The sequence below is a fragment of the Carcharhinus amblyrhynchos genome, unplaced genomic scaffold (genome assembly GCF_965287045.1).
Source record: "Carcharhinus amblyrhynchos unplaced genomic scaffold, sCarAmb.v2.hapA scaffold_92, whole genome shotgun sequence".
Lineage (NCBI taxonomy): Eukaryota > Metazoa > Chordata > Chondrichthyes > Carcharhiniformes > Carcharhinidae > Carcharhinus > Carcharhinus amblyrhynchos.
This window is the reverse complement of record NW_027649832.1, coordinates 751,272-767,310: the sequence shown is the minus strand read 5'-3', so window position 1 is coordinate 767,310 and position 16,039 is coordinate 751,272. Positions and strand designations below refer to the sequence as shown.

The 16,039-nt window shown below is 45.1% G+C and overlaps 2 protein-coding genes across 2 annotated transcripts; both read right to left on the bottom strand.

Annotated features, from left to right (window-relative positions):
• Positions 1-553: 553 nt before the first annotated feature.
• Positions 554-2,609, bottom strand: LOC145338076 (tubulin alpha-3 chain-like). The gene is made up of 3 exons (XM_080182859.1): positions 2,489-2,609; positions 2,232-2,380; positions 554-1,012 (listed from the first exon to the last, which is right to left on the bottom strand). The coding sequence occupies exons 1-3, from the start codon at positions 2,607-2,609 to the stop codon at positions 554-556; spliced, it is 729 nt and encodes a 242-aa protein (XP_080038985.1).
• A 5,727-nt stretch (positions 2,610-8,336) lies between these two features.
• Positions 8,337-11,821, bottom strand: LOC145338056 (tubulin alpha chain-like). Its single transcript, XM_080182840.1, has 5 exons — positions 11,800-11,821; positions 11,204-11,426; positions 10,947-11,095; positions 9,627-10,307; positions 8,337-8,633 (listed from the first exon to the last, which is right to left on the bottom strand). The coding sequence occupies exons 1-5, from the start codon at positions 11,800-11,802 to the stop codon at positions 8,337-8,339; spliced, it is 1,353 nt and encodes a 450-aa protein (XP_080038966.1). The 5' UTR covers positions 11,803-11,821.
• Positions 11,822-16,039: the final 4,218 nt, after the last annotated feature.

The window sequence follows — 16,039 nt, the reverse complement described above, 5'->3', positions numbered from 1 at the left end:
GGAAAGTTTATCTATAAGGCTTGGCTGAAATTACAGAAACATACCTCACAGGTAACGCCCTAGAAACCAGGGTATGCTTTGTCCCACAGGCAGGCCAGATACAGCAGAATAGTTACTGTCGGAGTCAGTTGCCCTGGCTGCCCTCAGCATCGGTCTGAGCCCCAATATCTCTCATTTCATCTGGTCAACAGCAGCTAAGGAACGATCCTTCTCATTATCATTTACTGCACATTGGCTCTGTGATGACTCCAGTCAGGCAAATAAGGCTGGCCTCCTGGAGTATGAACTGCTGGATTAAGTCCCAATTGATGGCCCAATCAGGGAGTCTCATGTTTCCTATTTAAAGCAGGTGTGTGGGTCGCTCTGCCTGCTGATACAGGGAGCACACAAGGAGAACACAGAGAGCATTCTGTTATATATTATGTCTTGTAAATAAAGGAACCTTTGGTGACAGGACCTTCACCTCCACGGAGTTATTACACTCCAATAATATTATGCACCAATAACATGTCTCCCCTCCCCGCCCCCCTCCACTCACCCCGCAACTGTTGAATCAATTCTCTTCGATAATAAGGAGGGTAAAAGTTACCAGAGGGAAGTGAATGCGGGGATAGGAGGCCAGGTTGGTCTGGAACTCAGTCAGATCCACGTTGAGGGCACCGTCGAACCTGAGTGAGGCCGTGATGGACGACATTACCTGTCCAATCAGACGGTTGAGGTTGGTGTAAGTTGGCCTCTCAATGTCAAGGTTCCGCCGACAGACATCGTAAATGGCCTCACTGTCCATCATGAAGGCACAGTCAGTGTGCTCCAGGGTGCAGTGGGTGACCAGCATGGAGTTGTACGGCTCAACCACCGCGGTGGAAATCTGGGGAGCAGGGTAAACAGAAAACTCCAGCTTGGATTTCTTGCCATAATCGACTGAGAGTCTCTCCATCAGGAGGAAAGTAAAACCCGAACCAGTACCACCTCCAAAACTGTGGAAACCCTGCAGTCTTGTGCACAGATCAGCCTGTGGGGGAAAAACATACAGAAAACACATGAAACAGGAAGCAGGGAATGGAATCTCTCCACAAGTGTTTGGATATAAAGTCTGGATAGGAAGGAACTGCCAGTGCTGCCTATGGCAGCGACTGTTGGGATTGGACAGTTTGGGGCTGTGATATGGATTGAAATTTGCAGAGAAGATATATAGAACCCAACTTTTCCAGGAACAGCAAATTCCCAACGGATGCTCACAGACCCCTCTGAATGGAAGAAGAAAGTGTTATGAATGCAGCCCAGTCCATCACGCAACCAATCTCCCACCTGTTGACTCCATCTACACTTCCCCCAGCCTTTGAAAAGCAGCCAGCATAATTAAGAACCCAATGCCATTGGGACATACTTCCTTCCATCGGGAAAAAGATACAAAAGTCTGAGGTCATGTACCAACCGATTAAAGAACAGGTCTTTCCCTGCTGCCAGAGTTTTGAATGGAACAACTTTGTATTAAGTTGACCTTTCTCTACACCCTAGCTATGACTGTAACAATACATTCTGCACTCTCCTTTCCTTCTCTATGTACTTTATACGTTGTCTTTATAGCATGCAATAAATATTACTTTTCACTGTACACTAATAAATGTGACAATAATAAGTCAAATCAAATCAAAAGCTTTAGTCTCTTTAGAAAATGGAAATTAATTCTAAATACTGGAGGATCCAGCAGGATAGAAGATCATATTAACCACTGGAGCGATTGTGTTCTGCTGGTAGTGCTACTGGACCAGTAATTCAGAGCCAGGCTCTTGGGACACGCTTTCAAATCCAAGCACAAATAGTGGAATCTAATTTCAGTGAAGTATCTGGAATTGGAAATCCCACCAGTTTCAGTAATGTCCTTTAGGGATGGAAATCTGCCATCCTTACCTGGTTTGGCCGACATGTGACTCCACAGGGAGGGGAATTTAATTCCCTCAGAACCGCTCCCATGGACGGAGCTACATCTCGCTAAACAGAATGGAAAAGCGGGGATGGAAGTTGCTAGAGGGTGTAGGCAGTGGGAGCTGCTGTGTAGAGGGAGACAGAGGCAGAGGCAGCAATGGCAGAGAGTTTGGAACCTGTGATCTCTGAGGGTGTAATGTCTTCTTCTCAATCTCCAGCTGATGGGAATCATTTCCACTCCCTTCAACGGGGTATGAGTAAGAACATGAGACAGAAATGCAGAATATCCGAGTGAAAAAACTTACCACCTTCCGGACGCGATCTAAGACCAGGTCCACAATCTCCTTGCCCACAGAGCAGTGGCCCCGTGCGTAGTTATTAGCCGCATCCTCCTTGCCGGTGATGAGCTGCTCGGGGTGAAAGAGCTGTCGGTAGGTGCCGGTACGGACCTCATCTGGGGGAGACAGGGAATAGAGATTTGACCAACAAGAACTCAGAGACTGAAGGAAATATTTCAATGAGATCCCTGACTGACAAACCCAGCAACAATCTCTCCTCTTACCAATCACAGTGGGCTCCAGATCTATAAACACGGCTCGGGGAACGTGTTTACCAGCCCCTGTCTGACTGAAGAGAGTGTTGAAGGAGTCATCACCACCTCCGATGCTCTTGTCACTGGGCATCTGTCCATCCGGCTGGATCCCAAGTTCTAGACAGTACAGCTCCCAGCAAGCGTTACCGATCTGTACACCGGCCTGGCCAATGTGGATTGAGAAACACTCACACTAAGGAAGAGTGAAATATCATTATTCACACGGGAAGAAGAGTCATACGTGAACCATTCAAAATGCTGATGGATGGAGAAATTTTACACTTGTGTTCAGATGTTGGTCCCATCTTTTCCCTAATGATTCTTTATAATCATTAGGGAATCCACTAAAATTTAACAGAAATTCCACATCCCTCAGGTTCTGGGGGCTGTGTTGGATTTCGAAATCAAGTTGGACAATTGAGACCTCTAAACACAGCAGCCATGGCGTTGTGACCTCTCTAAATCCATCGCCAGCGATCCAACACCCCACACTCAGACCCAATCCCAATTAGACCATTCCCCAGTGTTTTGATAATTTTCAAATTTGTGATGGTTAGTGTTGTAAAATTCTTGTTTTCCTTTTGTGGATTGTTCCCGCAACAGCAAGATCCTTTAACCTTGTGTATTTAAAGACACCTTTTCATTAGCTCTCAATGATTAATGTTAGGAACAAAAGTGGATAAATGCAAATAAGAGTGCGTTTATTGGGGTTCGCTGAATAAAATCTGACAATAAATAGGCCAATTAGGAATCAAGAAAGTGATTTTGAAACGGAGGCCAACTACATAGACTAAATTAATGATTTGAAACTTCCATTCCAAGAGAGAAGATAACGAGCTGATCTTATTGTGCTGGTACAAGACACTAAACATATAATCAAAGGGAAGAAGCATGGTGAAGTATCTCAGAAAATCTTTAATGCCTTTTAGATTAATACTTATCAAAGAGAAGGCGGGAGTCGCGTAGAGTACCACTGGCTCTTGCATTCCGGTTCAGCCTTGACTCAATTTGACACTCGCTGTCTGTTCTCTCCCCATCTCTTTTGTTTCCCTCTGGACGTGGTCAATTAATGCTCAACTTGCTCAGCGAAAGCCCATTCTCGTTAACTCTATCCATTTCACAAGCCGCAGTGTTATTAATCATGTTATTGCATTGTGGTTCACCTAATTGTGGCGAGACTAATCCTTAGTTCATTTAGGAGGTTCCTGATCATCCAATGATTAGTTTCCCGAGGGTGACAGTCACCTGTTGATGTCATTTTCCATGACCTCTTAACTGGCCCTGAAAGGTGTCAATTACTAGTTGATTTCTGTTGTTTCTATCGCTTTTTGTTGAGGTGAAGGTGTGAAGTATGATTTGATGCTGGCATACTTCTTCAGTAAGAAGTCTCACAACACCAGGTAAAGTCCAACAAGTTTATTTGATCGTAAACCCACTAGCTTTCGGGGTTTACGATTAAATAAACTTGTTGGACTCTAACCTGGTGTTGTGAGACTTGTTACTGTGTTTACCCCAGTCCAACCCCGGCATCTCCACATCATACTTTTTCAGGGCAGGGATAACATGCTGCAACGTCCTGGTGATTGATATCTTGAGCTCATTGCATCACACTGCATTTAATTGGTATTCAGTCAAATACCAATCTGTGACTATGCTTTGTACTTGCCACTGGACTGTCGAACTTATTTCTCGCTATGGTTCAGATTAATTAGTTACTTTGCTTCTAAAACTTCTTCGAACCATAAAAATCGTTTCAGAAGCTAACAAGGCTGTCAATGTATCTTGCACACTGAATATAAATAAGAATGGCTTTGATGTCTCGGAACATAGAATTCATCTATCCAGATATCTCATTGATCTACAGTCATCAGTGTGTCCTGTGGAACTTCATTAAAACAGACACTTATCAATGTGATTTGCTGAGAGAACTGTTTCGACATTGTAGGGTTTGCTTCTGTCTGTCCGTGCTTGATTCAATGCAATACAACATATAGATTGCCTTACAGTACCTAAGAAGTGGTAGAAGCTGCACAAAGTGTATATAAAACACAATTAAAATTTTTGTTTGAACGTAAATGTGGCGCTACATGTAACAAAAACAACTAACCTTTATTAAAATTCAAATTCACGGAAGAGCTACAAAAGCCAATTACAGAGCTTAATTCGAAACTTGCAAAATCAAAGATAGTTACATGATGTGAAATAAAGGATTTTGTTTAAACATCACCCGTTTAGCTGCCCTAATTGAATACATACGACTGAATGTTTTAACACTTGCTTTTATACGTTTTCATACTGGGGCATTGAAATTTTTGAACATACCTAATAGTTTTAATTAGGAGGAAGGTGGCTGGTTGCACATCAGCACATATTTAACTTTGACATCTCGCATCACTGGCTTACAGGTCATGTGTTATTCTCTTTTGTGAGTTTTCAGTGTGACGTTAAGGGCAAGTCATGTGACAGGCTGTGACCCAGATTTCAGCACAGCCTATTTCTGTCATTTCACTGGTGCCATGACTAAACTGCAAACTAAATTAAACACCAGCGGTGTGCCTCAGGGATCGGTGCTGGGTCCAGTGTTATCATTCATAGTAATGATTTGGACTGGAATTTAGGAGGCATGATTAGTATGTTTGCAGATGACACGAAGATTGGTGGCACAGTGGAGAGTGTTATCTCGGATTGCAATGGGATCTTGCTCAGTTGGGCCAGTGGGCTGATGAACGGCAGATGGAGTTTAATTTAGATAAATGCGAGGTGATCCATTTGGTAGATCGAACCAGGGCAGGACTCAATTAATGGTTGAGCATTGAGGAGGGTTATAGGACAAAGAGATCTAGGGGTACTGGTTCACCAATGGGATGCTGGCCTTCATAGCGAGGTGGATTGAATACAAAAGTAGGGAGGTCTTGCTGCGGCTGTATAGGGCATTGGTGAGGCCGCAGCGGAGTTGAGGGGGTTGAGCTATGAGGAGAGGCTGAATAAACTCGGCTTGCACTCGTTAGAGTTTAGAAGACTGAGGGGAGATCTCATCGAGACATATAAGATGATGAATGGGATGGATAGGATAGAGGTGGAGAGACTCTTGCCGCTCAGAAAGGACAGTAGGACTAGGGGGCACAGCCTCAAGATAAAGGGGGGGCGGTTTAGAACGGAGTTGAGGAAGAACTTCTTCACTCAAAGGGTGGTGAATCTCTGGAATTCTCTGCCCGTTGAGGTGGTGGAAGCTGCCTTGCTAAATATATTTAAGATGCGGGTTGATGGGTTTTTGATAAGCGAGGGGATTAAGGGTTATGGGGAGAGGGCGGGAATGTGGAACTGAGCCACGACAGATCAGCCATGATCTTATTGAATGGCAGGGCAGGCTCGAAGGGCTAGATGGCCTACTCCTGCTCCTATTTCTCATGTTCTTATGTTCTTATGAATGTGGAGTCTTGGGTGGACCGGGGGTGAAGAAGGCATTCAGCATGCTTGGTCAGAGCATTGGATACTGGAGTTGGGATGTCTTGATGCAGTTGTACAAGACAATGGTAAGTCCACAGTTGGAATATTGTTAACGTTCTGTTCAACTTATTATAGAAAGGATATTACTAAGCTAGAAGGAGTGCAGAAAAGATTCATTCGGATACATCCAGGATTTGATGGTTTGAGTTATAACGAGAGGCTGGTTATATTGGGACTCTTTCCCTGGACTTAGGGGTGATCATATAGAGGTCTATAAAAGGAGGGACATTGATCAGGTAGATAGTGAACACCTTTTCTCAAAGGTAGTTTTCTTAAAACTAGAGAGCATAGATTTAAGGTGAGAGACCAGACTGGCAATCTTTCACACAAATGGTGGTGAGTTCTGGAACGAGCTGTCAGAGATTGTAGAGGTGGGTACAATGTTGTCTTTTAAAAATATTTAGACAGTTATGTGGGTAAGATTGGTATAGAGGGATATGGACCAAACATCAGCAATTGGTACTAGCTTTATTGTAAAAACTGGGCGGCATGGACAAGTGAAGGGTCTGTTTCAGTGCTGTAAACCTCAGTGTCTCTGTATTATAAATATTAAATTGACCAATCAGCTCCACATCTAGAAAATAATCTCATTGACCTATATTTAAGATACCCTGTTAACCTGATGACTAATAACCCGACCTGCAATAATTAGATACATCAAACCAGTCTCATTCTCACCTGGAAATCCAATCAATCAGAGGTAGCAAAATTAGACCAAAAGCAATCCGACCCATTCGATCCACTTATAGCACAAGGCATTGCCTCACAGATTGCAGAGAGGGCAACTTGATGGAATTTCATTTCATTCACCAACTTCCTGTGCCCAGTGACCCTCCACCATTTCGGCAATAGACTATATAGCAATATTCATTTCAAGCCCTCTGACTCCGACAGCAATCTGGACCACAGCTCTTCACACTCCACATCCTGTAAGGACTCCATCCCTTTTTCTCAGCTCCTTCACATTTGTTTTGATGGGGCCACTTTCCAAAGCGATGTCTCTAATATGTGTTCATTCTTCCTCAACCATAGCTTCCCACCTACAGTTGTTGACAGAGCCCTCAACAGTGTGCGGTCCATCTCCTATGCCTCAACCCTCACCCCATCCCCTTTCTCCCAGAACAAGGATAGTGTCCCTTTTGTTCTCACACTTCACCCAACCAGCCTCCATATACAAAGCATGGTTCTCTGCCATTTTTGCCAGCTCCAACATGATGCCACCAGTAAACACATTTTCCCTTCACTCCCTCTCTCAGCATCCCACAGAGACTGTTCCCTCTGGGATGACCTAGCCCACTCCTGTACTGTACACAACACCTCTCCCGTCACCAATAGCACCTTTCCGTGCAATTGCAGAAGGTGTAACGCCTGCCCCTTTACCTTTTTCACGCTCACCATCCAAGGTCCAGAACATTCATTCCAAGTTAAATAGCGTTACACTTGCATCTCTTTCAATTTGCTGTGTTGCATTTCTCATTCCCAGTGTGGTCTCCTCTATATCGCAGAGCCCAACCGTAGACTGTGTGATCGTTTTGCTGAGCACCTCCGGTCAGTATGCAACAGGACACTGACCTTCCGGTTGCTTGCTATTTTAAGCACACGATCAACGCTCCCACGCTCCACATGTCTGTCCTTGGCCTGCTGCAATGTTCCAGTGAAGCTCAATGCAAACTGGAGGAACAGCATCTCATCTTCTGGTGAGGCATTTTACGGCCTTCCGATCGCAACATCGAATTCAACAACTTCAAATGATTAGCTCTACTCCACCTCGATCTCTCTGTTTTCATTTTTAATTGCACTCTTTTACTACTTTGTCCTTCTTCATTTTTCATCTCCCCACCACCCCCCACCCCGACGCCTTGGGGCTCTTCCTCCCTAATTTAATCCCCCGTTGCTTCCATTTTTCCCACCCAGTCCCCATCTCCCCCCACATCTTGAGCTGCCATTAGCAGACTTTCCCCTAGTCTCTGTGGCTATGAGTCACCTTTGATTCCCTCACCCTGCAGTATAAATATCTCCCACTTTTAGCTTTGACAAAGAGTCATGTGGACTCAGAATGTCAGCTCTTTTCTCTCCTTACAGACACTGCCAGACCTGCTGAGAATTTCCCTTTCGGTTACATCCTCCTCGATCCTCAGACTTCTTCCTTCAGAACACTTGTTAATCACTTGACTGAATCTAAGAACTTCAATGATATGCAATGATCAAATCATTTAAAATACTTTATTTTCTTAAATAAACATTATAATATCAATTATAATATCAATACGTATTAAAGTTTAAACAACTATAATTTCTAAGTGAATAATTCTTATTCTTCCTCTTCGCCCTTTCTGTCCAGTGAGGCTGAATCCACGCCCACTTCTTCGTAATCCTTCTCCAGCGAGGCCATGTCCTCCCGTGCATCCTGGAATTCCCCTTCCTCCAGCCCTTCCCCCACGTACCAGTGGACAAAGGCTCGCTTGGCGTACATCTTATCAAATTTGAGGTTCAGGCGGGTCCAAGCCAAGGAAATTGAGGTGGTGTTGCTCAGCATACAGAGGGCCCGTTGCACCTTTGCCAGATCACCCCCTGGTACCACCGTCGGAGGCTGGTAATTGATGCCAACCTGTTGGAGAGAAGCAAAATTTGTTTGATTTCAATTTCTTAACATCCAGATCAACATCAGATGCTTATCCGTTCATCACTTTTCAGAATGCTGCATTTACCAGAATGTTTCTATCTTTCCCTTTACAAACATGGAGATCTGGTCGTTTCCTGTGTTCTTTCAACCAGACAAAGGATTCAGTTTCTGATGGACTATCACTGTGCAATGAAACTGCATTCAAAATTAAATCAAATCTTTATCAATGCAATTTTGCACAGATATTGATTGGTAGAAAGCCTTGTCTTTCAAGGCAGGATCCTCCCAGGAACATTCTAAATGGAATTCTAGAGTTAACAAATGGAAGAATGTCAACCAAGCCTCGCTTTGGGGTATTCTCTTCTGTGAAGCAATGGGGATGGTCTATTCCATTATTAACCCTGGAAGGAAAGATATGTTTGAGTCAGAGGTTTCCAGCATGGAATCAGGCCCTTTGGCCCAATTTGTCCATGCTGCCCTTTCTGGACCACTAAGCTAGTCCCACTTCAGCTTTTGGCTCCTATCCTTCTATTTTACCCATGTAACTCTCCCACCTCTTCTACTACTACTTCTGGCAGCTCATTCCAGATACTCACCACGTTCTGAAAAAATTGCCCCGCTGGGCCCTTTTGTATCTCTCCCCCCTCACCTTAAACCTACGCCCTCCAGTTTTCGACTCGCCTTCCTTTGGAAAATATGTTGACTCTCCGGCTGATCTATGCCCCTCATTATTTTATAGACCTCTATAAGATCACCCCTAAGCCTCCAACACTCCAGAGATAAGAATCCTAGTAGATCCAGCCTCTCCTTAAAACCCAAACCATCAAGTCCTGGTAGTATGATAGGAAATCTTTTCTGCACTCTTTCTTGTTTAATAATATCCTATAATAAAGGTAAACCAACATGTGTTATTAGATTGATACAATCCTGGCCATATTACCTTGGACCATGTGAGTTGAATGCAAAAGCCACATTTACCTTGAATCCTGTTGGACACCAATCAACAAACGCAATTGAGCGCTTGGTCTTGATGGTGGCAATGGCAGCGTTGACATCCTTGGGCACCACGTCTCCTCGGTACAGCATGCAGCACGCCATGTACTTGCCCTGGCGGGGGTCACACTTCACCATCTGATTAGCTGGTTCAAAACAGGCGTTGGTGATCTCCGACACCGAGAGTTGTTCATGGTAAGCTTTCTCAGCTGATATGAGGGGGGAGAAGGTTACCAGAGGGAAGTGAATGCGGGGATAGGGGACCAGGTTGGTCTGGAACTCAGTCAGGTCCACGTTGAGGGCACCGTCGAACCGGAGTGAGGCCGTGATGGACGACACTACCTGTCCAATCAGACGGTTGAGGTTGGTGTAAGTTGGTCTCTCGATGTCAAGGTTCCGCCGACAGACATCGTAAATGGCCTCATTGTCCACCATGAAGGCACAGTCAGAGTGCTCCAGGGTGCAGTGGGTGACCAGCACGGAGTTGTACGGCTCAACCACAGCGGTGGAAATCTGGGGAGCAGGGTAAACGGAAAACTCCAGCTTGGATTTCTTGCCGTAGTCGACGGAGAGTCTCTCCATCAGGAGGGAGGTAAAACCCGAACCAGTGCCACCCCCAAAACTGTGGAAGATGAGGAAACCCTGCAGTCCTGTGCACAGATCAGCCTGTGGGGGGAAAACCATAGGAAACACAGAATAGAATTAGAATAGAAATCCTACAGTAAGAAAGAGGCCATTCGGCCCATCGAGTCCACACCAACCACAATCCCATCCGGTCCCTACCCTCATATCCCTACATATTTTACCCATTAATCCCTCTAACCTACACATTTCAGGACAATAAGAGGCCACGTGGGAGGAAACCAGAGGAAACCCACGCAGACGCGAGGAGAATGTGCAAACTCCACACAGACCCAAGCTGGGAATCGAACCCAGGTTCCTGGAGCTGTGAAGCAGTGCTAACCACGGTGCTACCGTGCCACCATTAAACAGGACGCAGCAAATGGATTCTCTGCTCAAAAGGACAGAGGAATCCAACATGAGGAAATCTTCAGGGTTCCTGTTTACACTGCACAGATTGTGCTGTGAGAGCCTGGGGTGCATAAGAAGCCTGGGAGGAGCCAGAGTGAACCAGCCTGGAGTGTATCGATGGTAGAGACATGGTGATGTTAGTAATTCTAAAATCATTGCTTGTAATATGATTATTTCATAGCTTGAAATTCACCTGAGCAGGAAACATCCCGACTGATTTCACTGGGAAATCAGAGCAGGGATATCCCCTCTCACTAAGCTGATGCAACTTACCACCTTCCGGACACGATCTAAGACCAGGTCCACAATCTCCTTGCCCACAGAGCAGTGGCCCCGTGCGTAGTTATTAGCCGCATCCTCCTTGCCGGTGATGAGCTGCTCGGGGTGAAAGAGCTGTCGGTAGGTGCCGGTACGGACCTCATCTGGGGGAGACAGGGAACAGAGATTTGACCAACAAGAACTCAGAGACTGAAGGAAATATTTCAATCAGATCCCTGACTGACCAACCCAGCAACAATCTCTCCTCTTACCAATCACAGTGGGCTCCAGATCTATAAACACAGCTCGGGGAACGTGTTTACCAGCCCCTGTCTCACTGAAGAAGGTGTTGAAGGAGTCATCACCACCTCCGATGCTCTTGTCACTGGGCATCTGTCCATCCGGCTGGATCCCATGTTCCAGACAATACAGCTCCCAGCAAGCGTTACCGATCTGAACACCGGCCTGGCCAATGTGGATTGAGAGACACTCGCGCTAAAGAGGGGACAGAGATAATTATTATACAGGATTGAGAGTTTTACATTTCACATTCAGTATGATGATAGATGAAGGGGGAATGAGGGATATTAAACATTTCCTTCCTCTATATCCTGAATTCCAGCTACTCCCCATGGATTTTCCATTCTACTGGGATCCTCTGTCCAGGGAGATCCACCAGATCCTGGAAAGTGCCAATCTCTGTAAATCCACTCTGTGATATCCCAGCATTTCTGCAGCACCGGAATCACAGACAGAGTCATCCCTGTCACAGTGACCGTGACTCCTGTCCCTCTAGATCCCATCTCCCGAGTGAGCACTGCTTGCCTATGGGACACATTCCATTCGCCATGACTCAATGCTCCCTTACCATGATGTCCTTCTATTCTCACAGCTCCTGCCAATGAGTTGCGGAGTTTCCCGCTCGCGCTATTTATACCCAGTGCTATGGCGTCAACACGAGCTCTGATTGGTCAAAGTGATCCGGTTGCTTCGGGAAACGTCAACACAAAATGGAACGTTGGTGCAAGGCGCTGATTGGTTGCTGTGTGTAATGGGAGGGACTATTTCATGGTCACAATTGATTAGGGGAGGGGCATTAGACAACCAGAGCTTCCTCTATTGGTCTCCAATCCCAAAGAGACAGACAGAACCTTTCATTCAGACCTCCTCATGAGACCCATTTATCAAAGTCCGAATAATCAGACCCGAGTTAAAACCACTTCAAAACCTTCCTCTGAATAGGCCCTGTCTGTCCCTGATATATCTAGCAATCATCCATCAGATCATTTGACCAGTTAGTACCAGAAAACTATTTCTTAAATTTGCAATCAGTCAAATCAGAATACATCAGAACCCACGCAACAGGCACAACTTAATGGAGCGCAATCCATCTGACATTTACTCACTTTCCCGCACCCCTTTCCCCATCCAGATCAACATCTGTCAGGTTGTATCTGTCACATCCTGGTTGACCATCCACGCAGATCGGAATTACCATAGTATCAGTCACCTCAGACCTATGCAACACATTACCCTCTGCCTAAATCCCCTCTAAGTACCGACTGCTGTCCACATCCGTCATACTGCAATATCCTATTAATCCGATTATATTAGACACGAACTATCTACTACCTTCCAGCAGACGCTCATTTAATCAAGACCCAACTAGCCAGCGTCTGTCGGTTAGGTCCAGTTATCAGCTTCCTGTCGCTGTGAATGTGTTAGAAATCGTTAACTGCACATACTCCACACGCCAGCGCTGCACCTTTCTTCCCACACATCTCACCATTCAAAAAAATCAGCAGACCAGCCCCACCCTGCCAAACCACTAAGAATTTCTGATCACTTACTCACATGTAACTGACACTCACCTCCGAGATTTCCTTCCATCAGAACTTCGGCTATCAGACAAAGTTTTATTTTATCTTCATGGTTTGTTCCCTGTCAAAAGTGGCATTCGCTCAGGACACCATTTGTCTGATTCTGTCTATGAGAAATCTCTGTTGGATCCAGTGTGTCAGTTTCCATCTGTGAAACGTCCAACAGCCCAAACATAACTTCTCGTCCATTTGGCATCAGATCTCCACCTACCTGTGCTCGGTGTGTCACGGTGAATCTTTCAGACATACGGCTTCCAGGCGCAAATTATTGAAGCCCCAATCACTCCTTTATCCTCCCCTTCAGTCCTCCATGAATCACAGACTCACCGTCCAGTTTCTCATCCACCCAGCCCCAACCCAAACCCAATAGATTGTATGTGTTAGTTACCCCATAAAACTCAACTGTCTCATTGCCACCTACCAGCCCCTCATTCTAAGAACACAGAGATAAGATTCCCACACTGATACCCGCATCTGTCAAAAGCAAGGCACATATACATCCGCCACCCCACATCAATCACCCTTTCTCGTCCAGTTCCCATCTTGGAACCAGCCTCCCATTCATTCACTCTGTCTACACTCCCCACTGCCTCGGCAAAGCAGTCAGCGTAATTAAGGACCCCACGCACCCCGCACATTCTCTCTTCCACCTTCTTCTGTCGGGAAGAAGATACAAAAGTCCGCCTTGCTGTCCAACAAGGGGCATACACGCGAGGGGTCGTACGAGGGCTGCTCTGGGATGTTTCGAGAGTGGCCTAGTGCTTCACGTCGTTAGCGTACACTTAAACTGGACCAGCTGATGGGCAACACGACAGCTCAGTGAATGTCACTGTTTGCTGTGCAGATACATGGATTTGGGCCAGTGTCTGTGGGAGTTTGCGCATTCTCCCCGTGCTTGCGTGGGTTTTCTCCGGGTGCTCTGGTTTCCTCCCACACCCCAAAGATGTGTTCTTAGGCTGACTGGTGTAACAAATTGTCCCTAAATTAGTCTCCCCTCAATCTGGTTTCCAATGCGGAGTGCCATAAGCGCAGACAAGGGTCATGGGTGAAAGAGGGGACTCACAATGTTGAAATGGCAGCACGGGCTCGTTGGGCCGAAGGGCCTGTTTCCTGTGCTGTGTTGTTCTTTGTTCTTTGTCTGAGGTCACGTACCAACTGACTCAAGAACAGCTTCTTCCCTGCTGCTGTCTGACTTTTGACTGGACCTACCAGGCATTAAGTTGATCTTTCTCTACACCCTAGCTATGACTGTAACACTACATTCTGCACTCTCTCCTTCTCTATGAACGGTATGCTTTGTCTGCATAGAGCGTAAGAAACAATACTTTTCACTGCATACTAATACATGTGACTATAATAAATCACAAAGTTACAGATCGGAGAGATCCCATCTACAAATTCACTTATTTCAGAAAAGATCGGACCATGCTTTCTCCATTTATCAGAAAACAATCCCTCAGACATCATTTACGCTTATTATGATGGATAATATTAATTTGCTTTAGCCTTCAATTTATGATTCCCCATCTATCAAGCACCACCTGACTTGCTTCCCCTGATAAACAGACACTCATCTTCTACACCAGAATGCCTTAACAGTCAGGGGCTAAACTGTCAGAGTTTCATTAACCAGCTCCAGCGACCAAATAGGCATCGCATTAGCATCAATTTCCAACAAAGTCACAATTGACAGATCCCCAACTCTGAAAGAGAAACCTCTCAACTCAAAGCAACATTTACCGGAAACAATGTATCAGGTCCCCATTTAGCAGACACTCCCCTGTTATCGGATCTTCACACATCATTCACTCATTTATTGGAATCCCGTCAATAAAAGTCATAATTCATTAGGCAGTATCTATCAGCTCACGTATCTTATGACTATTTTTGTAAGATTTACATGAACTACAATGCTACTCTACAACAATCATGACCTCATCCATCAGATCCTGATTGGTCAGAGTCCCTGCAGGAAAGGGCCAGTCAAGTGGAAGCCCATTTGTCAGAGCATAACCCTTGTTCTACTCAACTATCAGATCCCATCATTCTGCTACACGTACAGCACATGCTCGGCCTGTAGATGGCCATCTACTTGACAAACAAATATTGAAATACCATCCGTCAGTTCCATCTTATCAAATACCGTGTTTAAACTCTGTATTTCCGACTTATGGTTATGAATGGACCTACCTTGCATTCAACTGATCTTCCTCTACACCCGAGCTATGACTGTAACACTGCATTCCGCACTCCCTCCTTCCCTATGAACGGTATGCTTTGTCTGCATAGCGCGCAAGAAACAAATACATTTCACTACACGCTAATACATAATAAATCCAAACTACAGTTGGGAGAGATCCCATCTACCAAATTCACTTATTTCAGAAGAGATTAGGCAGATGAATTACAATTTATATACGCTTAGAAACATAGCAAATGGGATCCGAAGTCTGACATTCTCCCTTCGAGGTTGCTTCCCCATTCACTATGATCATGTCTGATAATGGGATTTAATAGCTCAATCTATCCCAGCTTCTCCCATATCCTTCTTGACCCCTTTGCCCCTAGAACTGTATCTAACTGTTTCTTAAAAACATTATTGTTTCTGGCTTCAGCTATTTCCTGTGGCATCCAATTGCACAGGCTTATCATTCTTGGCGAAGATCTTCCTCAGTATTTCAGTCTTAAGTGGTTGACACAACATCTTCAGACTATGACCCCTGGTTTTGGACACCTCCACAATCGGAAATGTCCTTCCTGCCATCTACCCTGTGCACTCCTGTTTGAATTTGATACGTTTCTATGAGATTTCATCTTTGTTCTATGAACTGCAGATAATTTAATTCTCATCCATTCAATCTCTATTCAGAGATCAGTCCTGCTATCCTAATAATTAAGCTGGTAAACATTCACTCCCTCAGGAGAAAGAGCACCCTTATTCATATAAGGAGATCAACACTGTACACAATATTCCAGGTGTGACCCCCATCAAGGCCGTGCATAATTGCAGCTAGTTATCCCTACTCTCGTACTTAAATCCTCTCACTATGAATGTCAACACACCAGTTGCCTTCTTAACTACCAGCTGCACCTGCATGCGTTCCTTCAGCAACATGTGTATGAGGACACCAGGCCTTGTTGCAAATTCCTCTCTTTTAATCTAGAATCATTCAAATAGTAAACTGCCTTCCCATTTTTGCTACCAAAGGGGATATCCTCACATTGATC